The sequence below is a fragment of the Eurytemora carolleeae genome, unplaced genomic scaffold (genome assembly GCF_000591075.1).
Source record: "Eurytemora carolleeae unplaced genomic scaffold, Eaff_2.0 scaffold165, whole genome shotgun sequence".
NCBI lineage: Eukaryota > Metazoa > Arthropoda > Copepoda > Calanoida > Temoridae > Eurytemora > Eurytemora carolleeae.
In genome coordinates, this window is record NW_019396076.1 from 267,255 (window position 1) to 290,975 (window position 23,721).

The window sequence follows — 23,721 nt, forward strand, 5'->3', positions numbered from 1 at the left end:
AATGACGGAAATATCCTTATTTATCTAAATTAAAATTAAGTGCCGTCGTAGAATATAACTGAAACACAAAACAGAACTTAACATGATGAAATACGGATTTTAATTGAAACAGAGTTTAATTATTTGAAAATCAGTTCGATTCAGTAGAATCCCAGTGGTCGTTCAAGTGAATTGAATATCAAATAACTTGTTCTCTAGCTTCAAACTTCAGCAAGTAAAATCTTAAATTTTCTAAAAAAAATCATAAAGTACGCGCAGTTTATTGACAATGCCGCGGTAATATCTAATTTAAATCTACAGTTTAAGTCGTCTTCTATTTAATATATCGAAGACGACGACACCGGTAAATACAAACTCAAACGGGGCATCCGCGCAATAGATTTGCTTGTCATTTTATTTTTAATAGAAAAATATCGTAAAAAGTCACATCATTCTTCACTTCACTACTTTTATACCAATATTGTTATAAATATTGCTTATTAAGTATTTGAGGCGCTTCATCTGTTTTTAATTTTGTTTCTCTATTGAAAATTTTGTTGAGATTCGATTCTCTGACAACGATGTTAAAGTTAGACTTTTCTTATAGATAAATATGGTGCTTCCTGACGTTCATTTGGAGAAGGTTGTGGTTCACCCCTTGGTCCTGTTGTCCGTGGTGGACCACTTCAACCGGATGGGGAAGATTGGAAACCAGAAAAGGGTTGTTGGAGTTCTCTTAGGAAACTGGACATCAAAGTAATAACTCTTACTAAGTGTTTTTGCAATTATTGAGAGGGGTTTTAAAAGGGCAGACTTGATGAACCTTACCTTATGAATTTTCAAATACTATTTACTTTTTCCTGTTTTTCTCAAAATACTAATTCTCCTGCGTCAAAAAATCTTGTAATCTTCAATGCCAGAATTGAGCAATTGAGAGAGAGGGGAGGGGGCTGTGGTAAGCATGTACCTCTCGTATTTACTACATATTGTTCTGATTATTTTTAGGGGTGTGCTTGATATAGCAAACAGTTTCGCCGTTCCTTTCGACGAGGACGACAAGGACCGTGATGTGTGGTTCCTCGACCACGAGTACTTGGAGTGCATGTACCACATGTTCAAGAAAGTCAATGCTAAGGAGCGGATCGTTGGCTGGTACCACACCGGACCTAAGCTTCATCAGAACGATATTCTGATCAATGATCTGATAAGGAAGTACTGCCAACAATCTGTCCTCGTCATTATTGACCCAAAACCTACTAGAATAGGTAACCTTATTATTAACATACAAAAATTTCCTCTGTCAATTTTCATTTTAAGACTTATTGATGAACTTTATCTTACAAGTCCAAAAATATCATTCATTTTCCCAGAGGCTCTTACTCAGCACTTGATTTGATATTATTAATAAAATGATTTTTCTAGAATATCATAAAATCCAATAACTTGTGTCGGATATTCTGATGTCTACAGCTATAGAACTTATATTGATTAATAGCTGAAGTACCCAGCGTTGCCCGTGAATTTTTTAATAAATGAATTTTGATGAAGAAAAAATTTCGATTTTGAAAAAAAATAAAATTCGATTTTTTGTTTATAGCTGTAGATATACTTTTGTTCAGGACTACCGACTGAAGCGTACAAAGTTGTTGAAGAGATCCATGACGACGGAACTCCGACAAACAAAACCTTTGAACATGTCGCCACGGAGATCGGAGCTGAGGAAGCTGAGGAGGTCGGAGTAGAACATCTTCTCAGGTAAACCTTTCTCATTCTCCTTCCAAATTAATCTTGAATGTATTGTTTACTTTTAAGTAACTAGATTCACAACGGTACCCTTAAAATCTAGTGATAAAAAATGACTAAAATATCCATTTTGTCTGAATTTAACAAAAAAAAGCAGTATTAATTAGATAGAGATACAAAGGGAACCGTTGTGAATTTAGGGTCACTAGGAAATACAACGATAGTATTTTTTCTAATACGCTTTTTTCTTGATTTCAGTGGAATTGCAGTACTACCAAAATAGTAAAAACGTAAATGTCTCTCTGTTGGTAAAATGTTGAGATATAATGATATTTTCATATTTTCCATTTGTAGAGATGTAAAGGACACTACAGTTGGTACCTTGAGTCAGAGGATTACCAACCAGCTGATGGGATTGAAGGGATTAAACCAGAAGCTGCAGGATATGAGGAACTACCTGGAGAAGGTTGCTATGGGAGAACTACCGATGAACCACGAGATAACCTATCATCTTCAGGTAAAGTAAAATAGAGTGACATTTTTTTAATTGTTTGAATTGTTTAATGTTCAGTTGTTTCTCTTGCAAGCTGATGTTTTTATCAAAGTTGTAGTTAAAAGGTCTCAGTTAACATTGATTTCAAGTTTTAAATAAATATAAACAACCCAAAATCGTTCATAGATACAATAAACATTAGAAAACAGGATTCAGATAAATAAAAAAAATATTTCTAATTTCATTCTTTTTCTAACAGATATTTTTCGATATTTTTTATTCTTTTGCTGAAACCTGAGAACTCCTTAGTTTAACCGATCTTTTCATTGATCAAAGCTTCGGAGTCTTGTTTTTAAATTATTCTTTACATTTTAAATGATACTTGGATCTGGATCTTGAATATTACAAAAACATATTTTAACAAATATTTGTGTCAGGACATTTTCAATCTTCTTCCTGACGTGACGAACCCCAACTTTGTCCGTTCCCTCCAGGTTAACACCAACGACCAGATGCTTGTCATGTACATCGCCTCAGTTATCAGGTTAGATGGGTATATCGTAAACATAAACATCTTATATTGCTTATGTATATATGATTATTGTACGTATATATAATAATGTATAATATATGGAATATGGCAAAAAAAGAAGAAAAAATAATGAATAATAAAAAATGTCAAAGAATGAATAAAAAATAAACAAACAAAAAAAATGAGTAAAACGATAAACTTTCAAAAAATATTTAAAGAATTCAATCATTACAACAAAACTGCAATGTCATTATCTTATTTCAAGGTCTGTTATTGCTCTACACAATCTGATTAACAACAAGCTGGCCAACAAGGAAGCGGAGAAGAAGGAAGGGAAAAAGGAGGAGTTGAAGGAGAAGAAGGATGAGAAGACAGAGAAGGAAGGGAAGAAGGAAACCACCGTTGAATCTAAGAAATAAGTTCTTGTGATGTATTTAACCCCTAGAAACTATGTGAATAAATGAATAATAAATGTTTTCAGATGAATGAAATATATCACGAGCGCCAGAGTAAGGAACTGTGCGCGCTTCACGCGCTTAATAATATTTTCCAGGATAAATCTGCCTTTACACAGGTTAGTTATGCTTGTAAAGCGACGGTGGTTGTATCAAAACCTAATAAGAAGAGATAAAAGGATCTTCAGTAACAATTTACTCTTTTCCTGAATGGTGATATTAATCGAACATGAGATAATTTAGTCTTATTCTTTCGTTGAGGATAATCAAACCTGGGACCTGGGTAAGCTTTTCTCATCCATTTTCTTCCATAAAGGGACTGCAAGCGTAATTTCAAGTGACCCTCCATTGGGGTGTATATTTTTCTGAATCGAGAACGCTTCTCTTTAAATGAAAGCTCACTTGGAATTACGCTTACAATCTCTTCAACGGTTGTTTTGTATTTCAAGAAGTAAGAATATATTAATAAACTCTTGTTCAAAGATTTGTTTATGGTTTAGAGAGAGTTGGATTCCTTATGTTACAAACTTTCCCCAGATGCTTGGCTTAACCCTCATAAATCTGTTATAGGTAGATACTACACATTAAATGTAATTCGTATCCCATGTCGATAATTAAGTTAATTGCTACCGAAGTATGAGATAACTCCTTAAGCCACTGTTTCGCCCACAAGGCTGATAGCTCATTTATGATATCAATTACTTCCCCAAAATCGTTTTTTCTTCTTTCGTTCAAATTCAGCGATTAGAAAATGTGTTCCGATACATATTTTTACTAGTTTTCTATGATGCTTTGGGTTCCCTTTCTAAATTGATTGGTTGGTTGGATGATTGATTGATTGATTGATTGATTTAGGTTTGGGTAACTATGATGTAAATGTTGTTACAGCAGCTTTACTTGATAAACAATGTGATATAATTTGGTTTGACAGAAGAAAAGATCCGAACACAATAAGATTAGGCAAACCAGACATACCTGATTGAAATTAAAACATAAAACTGATTCGTAGTTTAATTTAAACAAACATAGAGTTGTTCTTATTTTATATGGGCAAGATTTTATTTAATTTATTTAAATATTTCGGTTTGATTTTAGATAAAATTATCGGATTTATTTTGAATATTCCGAACGAGTACAAAGTCGGATGGTTACACCTTCCCTTCCGCCGAAAGCATTGGATAGCCCTGAAACTAATAAACGGAGCTTACTACAACCTGGACTCTAAATTAAAGAAACCTCTGAGGATTGGATCGGAGCTGGAGTTCCTTAAGTTCCTGAGGATGGAGTTGGAGAACCAGGATAAACAGTTACTCCTCGTTGTCACCAAAACTGTGGCGGAGACAGAAGAATGGAAAATAGACATTAGTTTCTAGTTTAGGGATAAAATTTACTCCGTCCTACATCGCACAAATTTAAACAGTATTTTCACAAACAAATTTCGATGATTTCAGATGATTTTTCTCGCGTTTTTCCTTGCTTTAATCACAATCTCCTCCTACGCGGCGGATGAATCTTGCAGCGTAAACACGGCAGACAGAGAGAAAGAGGATGCGGAGAAATGTTTGATAATGTTGAAACCGGATACCGTGAACCGTGGTCTGGTTGGAGAATTGATCCAGAGGTTTGAAAAGAAAGGATTTACTCTCCTTGAGATGAAAATGGTCCAAGCAGAAAGATCCGTCCTGGAGGAACATTATCAGGGTAGGTTTAAACACATTCTTCTATCAATTTATCAGGAATCAATAGTCAGGGTGAAACAACAAATAATTCAGGATTGAGAAAGGCATAGTAAAGAAGGATTGAGAAAGGCATATAAAGAAGGATTGGGAAAGCAACATAAAGAAGGATTGGGAAAGGAATATAAAGAAGGATTGGCATATAAAGAAGGATTGGGAAAGCAACATAAAGAAGGATTGGGAAAGGAATATAAAGAAGGATTGGGAAAGCAACATAAAGAAGGATTGGGAAAGGAATATAAAGAAGGATTGGGAAAGGCATATAAAGAAGGATTGGGAAAGCAGCATAAAGAAGGATTGGGAAAGCAACATAAAGAAGGATCGGCAAAGGCATATAAAGAAGGATTGGGAAAGGCATATAAAGAAGGATTGGGAAAGCAATATAAAGAAGGATTGGGAAAGCAACATAAAGAAGGATTGGGAAAGGCAATATAAAGAAGGATTGGGAAAGCAATATAAAGAAGGATTGGGAAAGGCATATAAAGAAGGATTGGGAAAGGCATATAAAGAAGGATATGGAAATTCATTTAAAGAAGGATTGGGAAAGGCATTTAAAGAATTAGAAATAAAGTTAAAAGAAGAAAAGGTTTCTGTTCTGAACTATATTCAAAAGGAAGACAATTCTTTTATAGAGCATACCGGCAAATCATTTTTTCCTGGATTGTTAGATTACATGGTGAGTGGTCCAGTTGTACCTATGGTGTGGCGAGGGAAGAATATTATTACTATCTCCAGGTAATTGTCTCCTGAAGGGAATGAATAAGAAAAAAGACCTGCTTAAACTTTTTCGGAGCACATACAAAACATAATTATCTAAGAATTTTATTGTTTGGTATATTTGTATTTAATATGTTTTGTACTTTGATGGGGTGTATTGTGTTTAATTTGCTTTGTGACGTTATGTTTTGTAGAAGATATATTTTGATTTCTCGTTGGGAAATGTGTTGTGATGATATGTTTTTTATGTGCAAGAATATTTTCACGTTGTTTTGATTATCTGTGGTGATTCTTAGTAGTCCCGGTGGGACCATTATGAGAATAATTGCCCTTAAGATATGCCAAGAAATGTTAATTTGTATCAAGTTATCTAAATCCTAAAAACTTTGTAACTTATTATTGAAATTGACCAAGGATAAGGATAGATTCATACGCATTTTACTATGACGCAGCTCTAAAAACTTTTTTTTTTGGGAGGGGGGTCATAAAATCACCAATAATAATTTTATTTAATTTTGTTATAAATATTTACCCCTGTATTTAGAAGGATGTTGGGTGCAACTGATCCATTAGAGAGTCTACCAGGAACTATCAGGTTCATATTCATATTTCATATTTTTATTCAACTACAAAGCACGAGATAATACAAATAAAAAAATCACAATAATGAGAAAAAGTAGGGACCCAAGAACACTTCCCTGAGGAACACCACATAAAATAGTTTTTTCGTTAGAAAAAATACCATTTAAACAAACATATTGAGTCCTATTTACTAAATAGTTTTGAAACCATGTGTTAGCTACATTTTCTACATTTATTTTCAAATAATTCTGTTTCCAAAATAAAATTAGACTATTTACAGTTCTAAAAAAAAGATATTAAAATAACAAATGATAAGTTCATTTGAAAATGTTAAACTAAATTCAAATAATTTTTTTATTTAGAAAAAAAATAACAATAAAAATATTTAGAGGTGATCTTGGAGTGAGTAAACAGATGAACCTGTGTCATGTTTCTGATTCTTTGGATTCTGCAGAACGAGAGATTAAGCTCTGGTTTCCTGAATCTAATTCTAGTAAAAGGATTGATCCTCTCTCCGCCTGGAAAGCATAAACCCTCAAATCTGTCAAACATGTTTTCCTCTAAGTGGAGAAATGTCGGTTTCCTTTTCAGATATTTCTATTATTATTATCTTCAACATTACCCCGGAACTAGGATCATCCTAGTAACAGAACTGGGACCATATTTAAAGGGAGTGACCGGCAATGTATGGTAGTTGAACTGAGCATTGTGGAGAAATTTTTTAGGTATCATTTGAGACCTTTGAGATGTTTTTACGGTGCATATTTGTTCAGCAAGAGTGCAAATTCAATCTTTATAATCCAATTAGATGTTTATGAACATTGTCGGTCACTCCTTTTAATGATTAGCAAGAAGTCGTTGAACTACGTAGAGATCTTTTAATTTAACTGTGAATCGGTCATTCAAGATTTAAGTCAAAGAGCACTTAAAAGATTCTTGAACCGCCGGTAGATAGTTCAGCGACCTGTCTCCAATTTATAAAATTTTATACCAGATCCCTTTTCTAAATGTAAGATCTTGCTGAACCTTTATCATCCTGGATTGAAATATGAAAGACATGTCTGTAATCGTCAAGTTTCAACATTGAAATTAAAGCTGCAAAGAAATATTTTTTACAATAAACATACAGGGTTTACTTCGTTTTAAGTCACGCTGCGGTTGTTTTTTCTCTAATGTTTTAATTAGAACTATGTATTTATTAATTAGAAATTATTTTCCAATTCTGTGATAATATAAATATTTGTTCGATTTCATCTTTCATTGTAAATTTTCAGACATAAAATGACGCGGGTCGAAGGCACAAACGATTATTCAATCGTTTCGAAGCTTTCAGCCGCTAAAATGGGATATTTTGAGGATGCATTTCTCGAGGAGTTTGTGAGCAAGCCTCGAGCTCGAGCCCCTTTAATTAATCATGGATATTATATTCGAAATAAATCGTTGGAATTAACATTCGAACGAGCAGTTAAATATTATTCGAAGAAGGATGAACCATTCCAAGTTTTATCAGTCGGAGCCGGATTCGATACAACATATTTTACTGTGAACAAAAAATTTAAACCGCAAAATATGACATTTTTCGAGATTGATCTTCCTTCTAATGTTACACGCAAGTGTCAATTAATTAAAACAAGTGATAAATGTTGTCCGCAGCCAGGCTTGAATTCACAGTTTCTAATTAGTTCGAGTTTAGATGAAAACAGTCTTATCTCGGAGAATTACAAACTATTTGCCTGTGATTTATCGGATTCAGAAACCCTAAGAAAATGCCTGGACAAATATGGGTTTGGTTTTCATATACCAACTCTTGTTCTCTCCGAGTGTGTGATAACCTACATGTCGGAGAAGGATTCAACCAGTCTTGTCGCCTTTCTCTCGGGAAACCTGGAAAATGCAGCTTTTTTCGTCTACGAGCAATGTCGGCCTTCGGACGGTTTTGGTGCATTTATGGTGAAACATTTTGATAAAATCGAATCGCCGATTCATGGGATTCGGCGGTTTACGTCGACGGAGGATCAGATTGACAGATATTTAACGGCGGGCTGGGAGAAATGCAAGGTAAATTAAGAGCTGGTGTTTAAAATCAATATTTTATTAATATTGAATCTATAAATAAGAGTGCTAAGCCACCAATTATCATTTATTGTCTGATTCACAGGGTCTAGATTGACTCTTAAAGGGAATGCAGACTCATTTTTAGTGAAACAATACAATTTCTAGTTAAAATAGATACAACGATTGAAATAATAAATTGTCAGGAAGGAAAATATGAATTATTTTGCTATGATCTATAGCTGCGACTCTGACTTCAAATTTATCCGTTTGGAATGATTTTTGCTTTCTTGAAAATTCATTTCGAAAATTAAATGAATTTGATGGGCCTGAAAAGATGAATATCCAAGAAAGTCATTCTTCGTAATGTATCTAAACCATTTCTTACCTAGGTATACACCCTGGCGGAGGTTTACTTTAACCTGTCCCCTGAGGAGAAGAGCAGACTGAACAAGATCGAGATGTTCGATGAGTTTGAGGAGTTCATTCTCAAATCTAGTCATTACTTTGTACTGGTAGCTACTAAGGTATTAAACTAGAGAAATGATTTCATTTAAAAGTCTTATGACTCTTTTTGCATTTTAAAGACACCCTTTTTATTCTTTACTAAATATTATTCAGCAATTCATAGTTTAAAGAGGTGGCATGATTTCGTCTTAACAATCACTTGTTGTATTACATTCCTCCTGTTTTCTGATTCCTCCCTTCAGATTTAAACTTGATTTAAACTTGATTTGATTTGAGATTTGATTTGAGATTTGATTTGAGATTTGATTTGAGATTTGATTTGAGATTTGATTTGAGATTTGATTTGAGATTTGATTTGAGATTTGATTTGAGATTTGATTTGAGATTTGAGATTTGATTTGATTTGATATGATTTGATTTGATTTGATTTGATTTGATTTGATTTGATTTGATTTGATTTGATTTGATTTGATTTGATTAGTCAAAAAAAAGTTTTGCACCAATGCAAACATATAGAGAAGTGAAAATCATAGTTCGAGGCATTAAGTGTTCACTTGAAACTTCTTAGCATTGATGAATACAGTCAATTTTACCCCAAACTTTTAATTTTTCTGATCAAACACATTAAAGTTTGATATATTGTAGGGAACATGTAACCTAGTTCACGGAACAGGTTCGGTTCGTCAACTGACCCAACCTGATCATACCCATCCGGATATAGAACTATCTATTCAAGTTCTAGACTCTAATCAGAGTTTTCTCAGGTAGGCACAGCCATGATAGTATATCCAGGAAATGGGTTCATATTCTCCATTAACCTAAATTTTGTTAATTTTGAAACAGTAACAGTGCAACTTTAAAACGTAATCAAGAACAAGTGTAAATCATAAAAACTAAATGTGAACAATAATTTCAAATCAGGTTTGGTCACAGTTTCTGCAGTACTCCAAACGGACTGTACATGGTTGGAGGGTTCGGTGTACAGGATAAAAATCACAGACGAATGGGTAATTAGAAATCTGTAATCAGCTACTCAAAATATTGTTTTAAATTATATTTCATAATTAGTGTTATATATTTTAGGATCTCTGATCAGATTTAGTTTTGAGGAAGGTAAAATTCGTGGACTCAAGGAGTTCAAGGACAAGAAATTTGAAAGGTACGTCAGTTAAAAAGCATTTGGTTGGATGGTTGGTTGGTTGGATGGATGGTTGGTTGGTTGGTTGGTTGGTTGGTTGGTTGGTTGGTTGGTTGGTTGGTNAATTGGATGGATGATTGGTTGGTTGATTGGTTGGTTGGTTGGTTGATTGATTGATTGATTGATTGATTGATTGATTTAAACTAGGATGTACTGTGGTTTAGTGGACTGGAAAGGAAAGCTACTGATGCTAGGAGGAAGATTAAGTCCAAACTGTGCTCTCCAGGTTAATAGAACAGTTTTTGATTATGTTTTATCAACATTTTATAGAATTAAGTTAGGAAAACAGATATTTTAAAAATCTGGTGTATTATGTGATCTAAATTAAAAGTTTGTTTAATTCAGAGATTAGTTGATAAGATAGTGTTGGATTGGTTGGTTGATTGATTGATTAAATGGTTTGTATTTTATTAATGTATTTATTTAGGGTTTACTAGAGGTAGACCCAGAAACAGGAGAATGCTTCAACTCCGATCTACCAGCTTCTGAGTCGAGGTGGAGACACCAAACCATAGTTTACGGAGATTATTTAGGGACATACATTAAAACCATACTTACAATACCATTCTAAATAACTAAATTGCTGAACTGATGGCAATTTAAAAATATAATTCTTATATTTGATCAAAACAATAAATTGAAAGTATTATTATTAGAACTATTGTTAGAACTATTGAGATGGTTGTCCATCTAGTTGTGGTTGGTGGAAGAGATACAGAAAAAGTGTACAGTGATGTGTACGCCATGAACCTGAACACTGGAGAGAAACTTGTTGCTCAACTAGATTTTCCAATACTAAGGTTAGGGAGGGGAGGGGGAATACACATTAAGCACAGATTTATTTTGCTTTAAAGGGGAAGTAATGAGTTTTCAATAAAATATACTTTGTTACTTGAACAAATTTAAATGTAAATGTAAATTTAAATGTCAACATCGTCAAATCCATTGAAAATCTTGAAAATTTTCTCTTTTTCTTCTATCCCTTGATTTTCTGCAAGGAAACTTTGTTTTTCCATATTTTAAATGCATTTTCTGTTTAGTTGTTCTTTAGCTGTCTGGGGGGAGAAGATCCTTGTTTCTGGTGGAAACCTGAACCTAGCAGAGATACAAGAATCTTTATTCATTTTACAGGTATTTTTATTTTTATTTACTCGCTTTAATTTATTCTTATTTTTTTGTTTGTTGTTTTATGCTTTAAGTTCTTAGTTAAGTCATACGTTTGTGATATGAATTCTTTCTAAATTGATTTTTTAAAGGATCAAGTAATCGATTCTTTCATGGAAAATTTACTTTAGATAAAAGAAGATAGAATCACTGTGAAACGGGTTGGATTGAATCTAGAACCTAGAATTGGGCATACTAGTCATGTACTGAACAATTATCTTATCCTGGTGGGAGGAGTTGGGATCAGAGATTCTCCAGGTATATATTTCTTTTAGAAACCTAGACTATCCTGGTGGGAGAAGTTGAGATTAGGGATTCTCCAGGTATACTATAATACTTGACTTTCCTGGTGGTGGTGGGTGGAGCTTGGATTAGAGATTCTCCAGGTAGATACTACTTGTACCTATAAATACAAAGGTTATCATGTCCAACTGAAGAAGAAACATTTTACTAAATACAATTTTTTATTCAGGACTAGACGTGGTTGATCTAATATCCGGAGATATCTACCGATCCTCCCTACCTAGCTTTCTACCCGAAGAAAAGGGAGAACCCAGTCCTGATATTCTTATGCTTCACAACCATTCATCTTTTGTCCAGGTACAATTCTTAAACCAGATTTTCTTGGGGTGTAAGCAATACATACTAGTTGATCATTACAAATCTTGGAATTAAGTTGGGATTGAACACGTTCAGAAAATAAAAATAGGCTATTTGATGGCTAGGATTTTTTTCAAAAATAAATCCGATATTTTTGCAACATATGCAATATACATAAACAATAGAACAGCTTACTGACAAAAAAAATTTGTTCTGCATTACTCAAAATAAACATAATTTCCTTGCTTACAAACGGAAAATTACGCTTTTTTAAAATAGATAATTGAGATATTTCATATAATATGTTTGTAGAATGTAGATCTATTTTTGTTATTTCTTAAATAATTTAAAATTTATTTTTCTGTTTTCAGGAAGATAAGATTATTATTGTTGGAGGGGGAGGGAACTGCTTTAGCTTTGGAACTCACATAAACGATATTTGGGAAATAAATCTCAGAAATTCCTTTCCTTTCATATTTGAAAGTTGATTTTTTTTATCTATCTTTTTCTAAGAAATCCTGAAAAATTTGAAATAAGCATTTTTTATTTTTTTCATTCAAATCCATCCTTTCCAATTAATATTCTTCCTTCCCTCTTCTTTCCCCCCTTTCCTATTAATATACAGTTAACCTTTTTATCTTTATCATTAGATATATCCTCAAACTGCCTCAAATTCTCATACTTGGAGACATTATTGCTTCTTTTTTATTTTGTTATTTTTTACCCAATCTGTGATATTGATCAAATACATTTTTTTCAGAAGAATGGATGAGAATGAAACGATAGACCTGGTAAAGCATATTCAATCTTTATGGAAGGATGAAACCTTCTGTGATGTCGAGTATAGATTTGTTTCTCAGAATAGTAAGGTAGGAACTTCTATTGGATTGATGGATTGAAAGTGATGTTAAGGGAGCCCATGCGCAACATATCGTCACTAAACTTATCACCACAAAACATGTCAAAGCATATCTTATCACCGACAAAACTTATCATCACAAAACATATCAAACTACAAAACTTATCTAACTACAAAATGTATCAAACTCAAAACTTTTCAACAAAATTCATAAATCTAAATTTTCAAATCATGGAAATGTTCCAACAATTGTTTAAAAATCCGCGAATTTTCAAAAAAAAAGTTTCAGTTGTACAACGTTTGAAAATATTCTGAAAAATAAATTTTGTAGTTATTTTAATATGTTTTGATTTTGATATGTTTTTTAGGTTGATCAGTTTTGTTTTGATAAGTTTTGTAGTTTGATAAGTTTTGTTTTGATAAGTTTTGTTGTTAGATAAGTTTTGTTTTGATAAGTTTTGTTTTGATAAGTTTTGTTGTTAGATAAGTTTTGTTTTGATAAGTTTTGTTTTGATAAGTTTTGTTGTTAGATAAGTTTTGTTTTGATAAGTTTTGTTGTTAGATAAGTTTTGTTTTGATAAGTTTTGAAAAGATATGTTTTGTGGTGAAAATTTTTGTGACAATACGTTTTGATATGTGCTCAATGTTAAGAGGAAAGTCTGGAAAGTTTTTTTACATCTAATTTAAGCCGAAAACATAATAAATAAATTATCCAACCGTTTCAGAACTATTTGGAAAATGTTAAAAACTCTAGCTATAATCCTTTTTAATATCAAAAGATTTTTATGAAGTAAATACCAGAGCAAATACTTATTGGATCCGCAATATATTATCTTTCTGGATCCAGGTTCATAATTACAAATGCAGGTCGACGGCTCGGAAAACTCGTGCAAGATCGGGAAAATTCGGTAACAATTATCGATTAAAAGATAGTATTTATGAAGTAAATAAAAGATAGTATTACAAAAAAATGTCATGTAATTTCTTAAGGTATTTATGAACCGGATCCATTTTTTCACAGGATGGATTCAGAAACCAAGTAAGGATCTGCATCAAATCGGAATGGAACCGATGCACTGATTTCGATGTAGAAATAAATAGCTGATCTAAGAAACATCTTGTTTTACTCTGGAATAATTTTAAATGTTGCCTAGGGTTGGGAGTCTAAGAAGTGTCATCGATCTCTACTGGTTGCTTTGTCTCCGGTCCTCAGAGATTGCCTGGTGGACTCCCTCGAGGAGGACCTCGTCCTTGTCAGCGAGATTGGGGAGGAGATCCTAGATATCCTGTATACAGGGTACACAAGGATATCATCCAGAGAGCAGGTATAACCCTCTTCGGGAAAGCAACCCATAAATATAATTAAAGACTAGCTGCCCGGCGTTGCCCCAGGAATTCAAAAAAAATTTGAAAAAATTTGAATTAAAAAAATCAAGTCTATTTGGTTCAGCCGTTTGGCCAGCCATAGTTAACATTTATACAAATACAGGATTAATCTACTAATTCATGCCGCAATCATGTACAGTAAGATCCTAAAACATAAAATAAATTTAATTTTAAGCCGATTCTTTAAATTAATAGGAAAAAATATATTTCATTCAAACAAATATGTACATATTATTCTAATAGCAGAAGAAAAGCCAGGAAATTTATATTGCAGATTTTTAATGCTGACCACTCTATCTCCATCAGCACCCCATTCTACAATTCTTAATCTTCATACTAAACTAAAAAGTTAACCAATAAATAATAAGATCTATCTGATATAGAAGTTTTTACTAAGTATTTCAATCTAAAGTATTAATATAACCAACTTACCAGCTTATTCAGGGAGTTCTGTTGTGGGAAGCATTGGCAGACCTTGGAATAGATGTTACAACCTCGATATCAGTATTAGATGCTTCAGAGAGATTTTTAGATTCTCCCACAGATGCATTACCTGCCTCTAAAAATTCAAACGAAAAATGTGCAAATATTAATGAGCAACGTAATTTTGCATTAAATTTATCAACACAAACTATAGAAGATGCTTCTAAAACATCAAATAAAAATTATGTAAATATGCCAGAGCAAACTAGTTTTATAACACCATGTATTGAGTCAGCAGAAGATTCTCTACAAACGTCTAATTCCTTAGTGAAGCCGCACAATCCTTCCTTACAGGCGTTAAATACTGAAATCCGAACTTTAAATGAACCCACTAACCAATCATTGAATGTTCAAGATTTATCAATTAACCCTCGGATCCTCTCTGTTGGATTGACAACTTTAATCCCTCGATATAATCCCTATCATTCTCCTACTAAATCCATAAAATCTCTGGAAAATCCACAAGCAATAGATTCGAAGATTTCTAATTATAAGCATCGAACTCGAAAGCAAGAATTTATAAAAAATCAACCTGGGGTTCTAAAAAAGCAGATCCTGTCTGAGAATGAGATTATCTTGAAGGAAAATGAGAATCGGGAGACTAGCCCTGAGCAAATAAAAGAATCTATTTCTGAAACCAAAGCTCGTCCGAGGCAGATTTATTATCTTACACTCGGAACTGAGGAGAAATCTCTAGGAAACAGACAAATCTAACTAGGGGTATAAACGCCCACATTAATTGAGATTCCCCACCCCCCCCGCCCCTCTAACAGATATTGTTTGTTTCAACTTTTTTCCTTTTATCACAATTTTCATTTTTTTTCTGGCCACAAAATAAAAAAAGTTATATTTCTGTTTTGATAGAGCTGCAGTCTAATCCGACCAGTTTCACTAGACCGGAAATTTCAAGACCGTCGGAGGAAAGGTACGGGGAATTAAGCAAAAAAAAAACCTTGCAAAGATATGTTTTTGGATGTTAGGTACTTTTCAAAAGGCATTTTCCCAAGCGGCAACTTCCCAATTCTGTCCTAGCCGCAGTACCCGGCCCCATTGCAGCCTTTGGCGCCTCAGAAGGCCTAACTTAATCTATTGGAAGTTGCCACTTGGGAAATTGCACATTTTGGAAGTTGCCCCTTGGAAAATTGTAACTTGGGAAGTCGCCCTTGGATATTTCTTTTGGGAAATAACCTAACACCATGTTTATTTTTCTTTTAATTTTTAACAAAAAAAAAATTAATTTTTTTACCGATTTTGATGGTTATTATATCGTTAGAACTGACGAGGGTCAACCCAGACCGAAATATATTTTCAAAAAATGTGGAACTAAAAAAAAAATGTTGTTTGGTCCATCATTATCACCGAATTTAAAAAAAAACATGTTTATTTAGATTGATAACTAGTTCTGAACAAGGTCAAGGTTTGAAGCAGTTCAATAAAGTTGTATGCCAAGGATTTTAAAATTATAAAGCTAAAATTATTGTCCCGGCTTAAACCTGTCGTGACATTGAAGCGGGGATTTTGGAAAAATAATTTGATTGAGTCTTGATATAAAGGGAAATACCGTAGATAATAGGGGTGTTGGTTGGAATATCAGTACTATATTGATATCCTTTGGATGACCGGTTTCAAACTGCTCTCTCTATATAAAAAGGTTCCTTCTTTGATTCTTTTTTTAGTTTGTGATACTTGATGGATTTTCCTACAGTTTAACAGAAAGGGGGAGGAGAGAGTTAAACTTAAATATAGCAACAATAAAACATTGATTAGAACAATTTTTATAATTATTTCATACAAATACTTACACGAGTGTCATCTATTAAGAAAGAAATCGAAGTATGTCTACATCAGCGTCCATAGTTGGTTTAGGCCTCACTGAAGCTATACTCAGGGTCCGGGCTTATACATTCAAATACGCATTATAAGGCGTGCGCGCAACAATTAAAAATTGTAATCAAATGCATAATTTCAAAACAAGTTCAACACCGATCGATTTTTATAATATGTTAGCAACATGAAAAATTATAAGTAGAACAGTTGGACGTTTAAGTTGAGAACAAAACTGGGGTTGGTTGTTTATACACTCTATTGATGTATGTTTAGACCACTATATCCTTTGAAGGGCTTAAATTAATCCACAAAATCAGTTGTCACTCTAATCTCAAGTTGATTATGATTTGTTAAGATCGAGCGAGGATGGTTTGAGAACTCGGAGTGAGGTTTACAAGTGCACGGTATGTCAAGAGGAGGTCTACTCTAAGATTAGCCTGGCAACCCATGTGGCGGATTACCATACCAGCATTGCATGTGATCAATGTGAAGAATCTGTTCACGGAGTTCTACATTTTGTGAAACACAAGATGATTCATGCTAATAAAGAGCCAAGACTTGGAATCAAAACTAAAGTTATTTGTGAACTTTGTGACGAAACTTTTAAAACAAATCAGGTGACAAAACATTTGTAAATATTTTCTATTAAGAACTAGCTGAAGGACCCGGCTTTGCCCGTTAAAATTAATAAAATCGAATTTTAAAAAAGATTATTTTTGAAGAAGAAAAAAATTTCGAATTTTGTTTAGCCTATGTTACCCCGAGGCACCCATGGGTTCCCTAAAAAAATCAGCCTATTCGGTGCAGCCGTTTTGCCAGCTTTAGGGAACATATATACGAATGTCTTGTTTTATTATATAGATAAATTTTAAGTCTATGATTTAAAACCTATTTTGATACCTTTTATCTCTTGAGAGCTTATATTTCTGTTTCTGCTGGGTTTTTTCAGTTGCCATATTATAGTTTCAATTATTTTACAGGCATTGAAGTTCCATCTGTTCAAGCATGCCGACCTGCGCCCTTATCAATGCGACGAATGCCACGATCTTTTTCGAACTCCTTCTACACTCAACGCACATTTCACAGTTCAGCATTCAATATCAAAGCATAAATGTTCAGGTTTGACAACGTTTAAACCTCAAATGTTTTTTATTTGTTTTAATCAAAATTTTCTAATTTTTTCCTTGTTCAGTTTGCGGAATACAATCTTCTACAAGTGGAAAGTTGAAGATACACATGAGATCTCATACCAACGAGAAACCCTTTCAATGTTCATTCTGCTCTTCTAGTTTTAAACAAAGATCTGTCTTAACCATTCATGAGTTTACTCACGTCAGAAATTCTAACTTCAAATGTGATCGATGTGATAAATGTTTTCCGATCAGAAGTAAATACCTGCTTCACATGAAAAGACCAATTTGTTCTATAAAATCTGATGAAGTGAAGAAGATAAGTTCAGTAAAGAGAAAAGAAAGATTATCCAGTAAAGAGTTTTTAGAAGATGAAAATAAAGTGGATTCATCAAATTATTTGATTTAGACTAAAAATTTATTTTCAAATATTTAATTAACTTATGCCTTATATAGCAAAGTTCAGTTGATTATAGGTCCTAGGATTTAAAAAAAATCATTTTCTGTTTGCGAATCCTGAATCCAGATCCTAATATCAAAATCACCAAACAAACAAAATACAGAAAAAAGTGCTTTTTGCTTTATAATTCTAGTTCTATGTGAAACTACTGAAATGTAAAATCAAATTTGAGCCTTAAATCAAATTAATTTGACTTTTATGGGGAAAACTTAGTTTCCAGGTAGAGCTGGGTTTCTAAGCTAAAATTATGTATATTTACTTATTTTATTTTAGTTTCAGATGACTGAATTAAAAGATGGACAATGGAGATCAGCAACTCATGGAAGGGAAGAGAAGAAGGATGGATTAGGACAGACTGTAGCCTCACACTACAATAAGTAAGTTGCTTCCCTTTATAAATTGAAATTTTTTATCAAATAAACATCAAAATTGATAAACCGAACTGTTCGACATTTTTTGTGTTAATTTGGAAGTTTTTTCGGCCGGTCAAATTCTAAAAAAAATGCCAAAAGCCTCTTTATATATTGATTAATTGCATGTAAAAGTAGAACAAACATGAGTTTATTTAGACGTGGCTGGATGTTAAAGAAAAACGCAATTTTAAGGCATTAAGTCCACCATTTGAAAACGTAATAATTGCCGGAAGACTCGAATGTTGTAGCATGGAAGACCGAACTGTTGTGGCTTATGGCTGCCGGAAGACAAAAAAGATAATATGTGGCATGGAAGGGAAAATGTTGTTGCTTTTGGCCGTCTGCCTTCCCCCGCTCATTCAGTACAGGGTTAGGAGTAGAATATACTCAATTTTATAAATGACATTTTTTCTAGGTTGGAGGAGAAGGGTTGGGAGTAGAATATACTTGAGTTAAAAAATGATATTGTTTCTAGGTTGGAAGAGAAGGGTTGGGAGTAGAATATACTCGATTTTACGAATGACATTTTTTCTAGGTTGAAGGAGAAGGGTTGAGATTAAAATATATACTTCAGTTTATAAATGATATTGTTTATAAGTTGGAGGAGAAGGGTTGGGAGTTGAATATACTTGAGTTTATTATTGGTAGTGTTTCTAGGTTGGAGGAGACGGGTTGATATTAAAATATATGCTTGAGTTTATAAATGATATTGTTTATAGGTTGGAGGAGAAGGGTTGGGAGTAGAATATACTTTAGTTTATTATTGGTATTGTTTATAGGTTGGAAGAGAAGGGTTGGGAGTAGAATATACTTCAGTTTATTATTGGTATTGTTTTCTAGGTTGGAGGAGAAGGGTATACAACATAGGGTTGAGAGTAGAATATACTTTATGAGAAATCTCAACAATTGGATCAAATCTATGCTGATCCAGGACTATATTGGTAAACTTGGAGATCCAAGCAAATTAAACATATTGGACCTAGGCTGTGGAAAAGGTAAATCATTTCCTTTTAATATTATTACGCGGATTTCACGGATTTGGTGATTTTATTACATTCGTTATTGTAAAGAAAATTTACCCCTTGTCGAAATTTTTGTAAAGGGCCTGGTTAGTGTAATTTGTTTTAACCGTCCATCTTTTATTACAATTCAGGACTGAAATTCTTCTTTAAACCTTTATTCCAAGTTTTATTTTAAGATATCTTTTTTTGGTATCTAAAAGTTTATATCTCCGCCCTTGATTTGTTTAGAAACTTGTACTTTTTTATCAAATACGAACGAGAACAATTCCAATATTTGTCTGCGTCCAGTTCAGATAAATGTTATTTATTCTTTTCTTTTGTGAATAGTTCATGGCACTCTTGTATTAATGAAAAATTAAATTTGTTCCTGAAAGGGACTGTTAGCGTAATTTTATGGGACCTTCCACTTACAAAAGTGGCATGTCCGATTCACAACGGTATCTTTTAAACCTTTGTCTGGACAACGATGAGTTAGATACCCTCATTTGTATATCTGAGGATTGAGTGCCAGGAGACACTAGGTTACAGTGTACACTGTGTTGAGTGAGAATAACTTCTGCAGGATGATGGATATCATTTATTCTATATTTAAGTTGCAACATCCCTTTTGTATACTGTATTAAAATATTCCGGTTTGTGTTTGTAAACAAGGAGCATACTCCTAGTCCTCAAGTTCACCATGTTTAAGGATGACCATAGTCAAATTAGTTGAATTGGAACTTTGTAAGATCTTGGAGCTTTTGACTCACCTCAGTGTATTTGATCTTTATTTTGTATTTCATTATGAAATGTATTCAGCTTTTTGATATTTCTAAGATATTGTATTTTTCGGTGTATAAATAATAGAAGAATAAAGACTAGAAACTCTTCAACCATTGGTACCAGCGCATCTGTGAGATTAGACTATGATTCCTACATCTGATTTTTTGGATTTTCCGATATACGTTCAACACACTGTACTCTCCGTGCTAGTCGCGCGGGTTCTTTGAACTTAATTTCCCGCTATATAAATGAGAATATCTACGAAATTCTTGATCAAGCAAAGGTTTAAAGGGTATTGTTGTAAATCGGACATGCCATTCTATAAATGGAAGGTCACTTGAAATTACGCTTACAGTCCCTATAAAGGTGGAGACCTGCTAAAGTGGGAGAGGAGTAGAGTCCATCATGTTGTTGGACTAGATATTGCCGAGACTAGTATAGAACAGTGTAAAGACAGATACGATAAAATGAAGGTAAGTGATTTTATCATTGATTGATAACTGTAAAACCTTTTTTGATTTTGGAAAAATATCATATTTTTAGGACAATTTAAATTTATGTATACATATTTATGTTACGGTGGAAACATTTAAGAAATATTTAATATCAAATATATTTACAAATATACATACAGAGTTACCAAAAAAGGATGAGACACTAAAGACGACCAGACACCTGAAATATTGCGACCCCAAGGTTTTCTGCCTAAGAGTAATCTGGTGGCTTGTTAAATGATTTTTCAAAGAAACAAACAAGTTTACAGATGCAGAGAATCGTGAATGTAAGGAACAAAACATAAAAAATTCCGTACAATCGTCTCTGAAGTCTCCATTTGTGGGTAACCCTGTATGTTGTTCAAGAAATTTGGACTTCTGAAGATCGTCGTGAGACCTGAAACATTTTGTTTAGTACAATCTTTTTTTAAATAAAATAGTGAAGTTAAAAACATAAATATATCTGTTTATCTGTTTATCTGTTTTTTTGATTGAATAATAAATTGATTATTATGTTTTTCTATGTATATTATGCAATGCCTTTAAGCTTTGACTGACATTTCTTTTAATTTCTATTCTTTTAGCAAAAGTCTCGTGGACGTTCATTTAGTGGAGAGTTCTACGCAGCAGACTGTACTAAAGTTAGGACTAGGACGCTTTTCCAGGTGATGTAATCTTTTATTTATTTATTCTACGCAGCAGACTCTGCTAAAGTAAGGACAGGTGATAATATCTTTTATTTATTTACTCTACGCAGTAGACTGCTAAAGTAAGATATAGTGGAACCTGTCCCATCATGAAAATCCTATTTTTGTAAATAATTCAATCCCATGTTGTAATTTTTTGAATTGTTTGAAATTGGTCGTTTAATAAATATTTGATACGAAGATTGATTCGTTTTTGTTCAATTTTTGACGACCGTAAAATGTTTGATTGAGTGATTGATTGAGTTATTGGGGATAAAGTACGAAGGCTAAAGAGCTAATCTATCTGTTTCCAGAATCCAGAAATCCAGTTTGACCTCGTGAGCTGTCAGTTTGCATTCCACTACTGCTTCGAGAGCCTGCCACAGGCTGAATGCATGCTGCGGAATGCATCAGAGAATCTGAGGGTTGGCGGGTTCTTTATTGGAACCACGCCCTGTGCATACGAGATCATGTCGCGGATTCAGAAAGTAAGATTGATCCAAAAATTTAATTTAGTTTAATACTATTACAAAAAGTAAAAAAAAAACCAAATATTTCATATATAAAATTTTGCGATTTTTTAAAATTTTAAGCATTTATTTTTTATATTGGTTTTAACAAATTTTATAACAATATTGTATAATCAGGTGATAGCAGTTGCTGGTTTTTTTTAAATCTCTCTTTTTCTTAAAATCTCCATTTTCTTGTCCTTATTTTGCATCATTTGTCATATTTCGGCTGATTTGTTCTGACTCTTTAACTAAACAAGGCAGAGTGGAGGGGGGGGGGGGGGGGGGGGGGGGGGGGGGCGTTTCACAGCCCTAAATTATTTGATAACTGAAAACTGATAATGTCTAGGCTGAAAGTAATACTGTGGGGAACGCTGTGTACAGTGTAACCTTTGAGAACGGAGTTGAGGTAAACCCGCCATTGTTTGGTAGCCAGTACTCCTTCCACCTGGAGGGGGTGGTGGACTGCCCAGAGTTCCTCGTCTACCTACCAGTCATGGTCAAACTCGCGGAGAAATACGGTCTCATGTTAATAGGGAATGAAAGGTACAGTATTATCTTATTTCGATGGTTGGAACTTATTTTTAAAATGGCGATAAGTGCCTAATCAATGGAAAACATCTGAATAATATTTCCGTTAAATCTTATTTATTTTTTAGAGAAATTCAGAAGGAATCGAATTAAAACTTAAAACCACAAACAATAAGGATTAGTGCTTTTGTTAAAGGGAATATCACTTCAAAAATTTCGATCTCTGTATCCTTGATTTATTCTGCTTCTAGGTTTGGGAGATATTTCCACTCTAAGCAGAAAGGTGAATCTGAGAAGAATTTATTACGGAGAATGTTTGCTCTTGAACCATTTCCTACGGATAATCTTGTAGCAGAGAGAGAACAATATACATACGCTCAGGTTTTAACACTTTTTTTACAGACGGCACTAAATTATTTTTATCATTGTTAAATTGTACAAATTGCTCCGAAATCGAGTCCGGTCAGGGAAGAAACCATGCTAGATATTAAAATATTTTTTATTCTAAGAAAAAATTATTTTTCATCAAAAAATATTAGAAATCTTAATAAAACATTTATATTCTATAAGTACGAATACAAGGTTAACTTCATGACCCCAAAAATTGCTAAGATAAAAAGATTTTTTAAGCCACCTCTAGCCTTTCTTACATTTCACCAGTTTACATAGACACTAGAAAGTTTGTGTTAAAAATTACTCCTACAGATTTATTTGTAAGTACAAATGCACTCTGTACAATTTAAATATAAAGTGTCTAGGTTTATAAATATGGATTTCGGCATAGCAGAAAATGGCTTTATTTATTTGCAATCTGCTAATTAAAATCATTTTAAAAAATTCTGACGCATTACTGAAGCATTCCATGTCATCTTTGATTAAGGAGGTTTCTGTCTTTCTAGCTTCTGTTCGAACTCTTTTTATTTGATGTAACAGTTCAGAGTTTTGAGAGTAAAAAAGTTTTTTTTGCAGATTTTGGTTGGTATTTTGTCCCTTGAATCTGATATTTTTGCGGATCCGAATCCTAAGCACTGATTTAAAAGAAGCATTGAGATTGTTTTTGTTTTTGTTTAGAGCGTACTGAACGACGAGATCCGTATGGTTGGAACCCTGTCACAGGACGAGTGGGACGCATTAAATATCTACACTGTATTCGCGTTCAAGAAAATGTCAGAACCAACATTAGAATAATATACTCATCTAACTTTAATATTTCTTCATCCAGTCCAAAGAAATGCAGAGATATGTCCGATGACCATCATCCAAGAATGAATTATTCCAGGAAGAAAAATATTGATCTCAAATAAATTCTTCTTTGATAGACATTAGGATCTTGTGAAAACCTTGAAATTGTTTATAAAACAAAAACAATAAAACAGTAAGCATTTATTATAAAATGTAAGATTATGACTTATTTTAACCATTTTTAAGAACTTAGTCAGG

The 23,721-nt window shown here is 33.3% G+C and overlaps 5 protein-coding genes and 1 long non-coding RNA gene across 8 annotated transcripts; 5 read left to right on the forward strand and 1 right to left on the reverse strand.

The window, feature by feature from the left end:
* Positions 1-560: 560 nt before the first annotated feature.
* Positions 561-3,233, forward strand: LOC111714556 (26S proteasome non-ATPase regulatory subunit 7-like). Its single transcript, XM_023489695.1, has 6 exons — positions 561-735; positions 985-1,244; positions 1,599-1,734; positions 2,077-2,239; positions 2,653-2,759; positions 3,013-3,233. The coding sequence occupies exons 1-6, from the start codon at positions 593-595 to the stop codon at positions 3,164-3,166; spliced, it is 963 nt and encodes a 320-aa protein (XP_023345463.1). The 5' UTR covers positions 561-592; the 3' UTR covers positions 3,167-3,233.
* On the forward strand, positions 3,181-4,654 carry LOC111714575 (josephin-like protein). The gene is made up of 4 exons (XM_023489717.1): positions 3,181-3,321; positions 3,703-3,772; positions 4,058-4,162; positions 4,298-4,654. Exons 1-4 carry the CDS (start codon positions 3,208-3,210, stop codon positions 4,573-4,575), a joined length of 567 nt encoding a protein of 188 aa, XP_023345485.1. The 5' UTR covers positions 3,181-3,207; the 3' UTR covers positions 4,576-4,654.
* Positions 4,638-7,485, forward strand: LOC111714586 (nucleoside diphosphate kinase 1-like). Of its 2 annotated transcripts, none has more exons than XM_023489729.1 (4): positions 4,638-4,903; positions 5,571-5,673; positions 6,200-6,250; positions 6,627-7,485. In XM_023489729.1, the coding sequence occupies exons 1-4, from the start codon at positions 4,654-4,656 to the stop codon at positions 6,766-6,768; spliced, it is 546 nt and encodes a 181-aa protein (XP_023345497.1). In that variant the 5' UTR covers positions 4,638-4,653; the 3' UTR covers positions 6,769-7,485. The 2 variants fall into 2 exon arrangements, with proteins under 2 accessions (XP_023345497.1, XP_023345504.1); XM_023489736.1 differs by having other exon boundaries at positions 5,607-5,673.
* A 27-nt stretch (positions 7,486-7,512) lies between these two features.
* Positions 7,513-12,582, forward strand: LOC111714511 (tRNA wybutosine-synthesizing protein 4). 2 transcript variants are annotated; one of them, XM_023489656.1, is made up of 12 exons: positions 7,513-8,295; positions 8,682-8,816; positions 9,403-9,521; positions 9,679-9,764; positions 9,841-9,916; positions 10,103-10,181; positions 10,383-10,488; positions 10,650-10,755; positions 10,996-11,086; positions 11,251-11,377; positions 11,592-11,719; positions 12,480-12,582. In XM_023489656.1, exons 1-12 carry the CDS (start codon positions 7,519-7,521, stop codon positions 12,489-12,491), a joined length of 1,842 nt encoding a protein of 613 aa, XP_023345424.1. In that variant the 5' UTR covers positions 7,513-7,518; the 3' UTR covers positions 12,492-12,582. The 2 variants fall into 2 exon arrangements, with proteins under 2 accessions (XP_023345424.1, XP_023345418.1); XM_023489650.1 differs by lacking the exon at positions 12,480-12,582 and adding an exon at positions 12,091-12,469.
* Positions 12,583-14,152: 1,570 nt separating this feature from the next.
* On the reverse strand, positions 14,153-16,522 carry LOC111714601 (uncharacterized). Its single transcript, XR_002768013.1, has 4 exons — positions 16,250-16,522; positions 14,980-15,054; positions 14,397-14,523; positions 14,153-14,305 (listed from the first exon to the last, which is right to left on the reverse strand). It is a non-coding gene; the product is annotated as an uncharacterized LOC111714601 (long non-coding RNA).
* Positions 16,523-17,810: 1,288 nt separating this feature from the next.
* On the forward strand, positions 17,811-23,599 carry LOC111714547 (mRNA cap guanine-N7 methyltransferase). Its single transcript, XM_023489682.1, has 8 exons — positions 17,811-18,241; positions 19,118-19,272; positions 20,428-20,534; positions 21,140-21,220; positions 21,556-21,729; positions 22,100-22,296; positions 22,533-22,662; positions 23,353-23,599. Exons 1-8 carry the CDS (start codon positions 18,144-18,146, stop codon positions 23,467-23,469), a joined length of 1,059 nt encoding a protein of 352 aa, XP_023345450.1. The 5' UTR covers positions 17,811-18,143; the 3' UTR covers positions 23,470-23,599.
* The last annotated feature ends 122 nt before the right edge of the window (positions 23,600-23,721 follow it).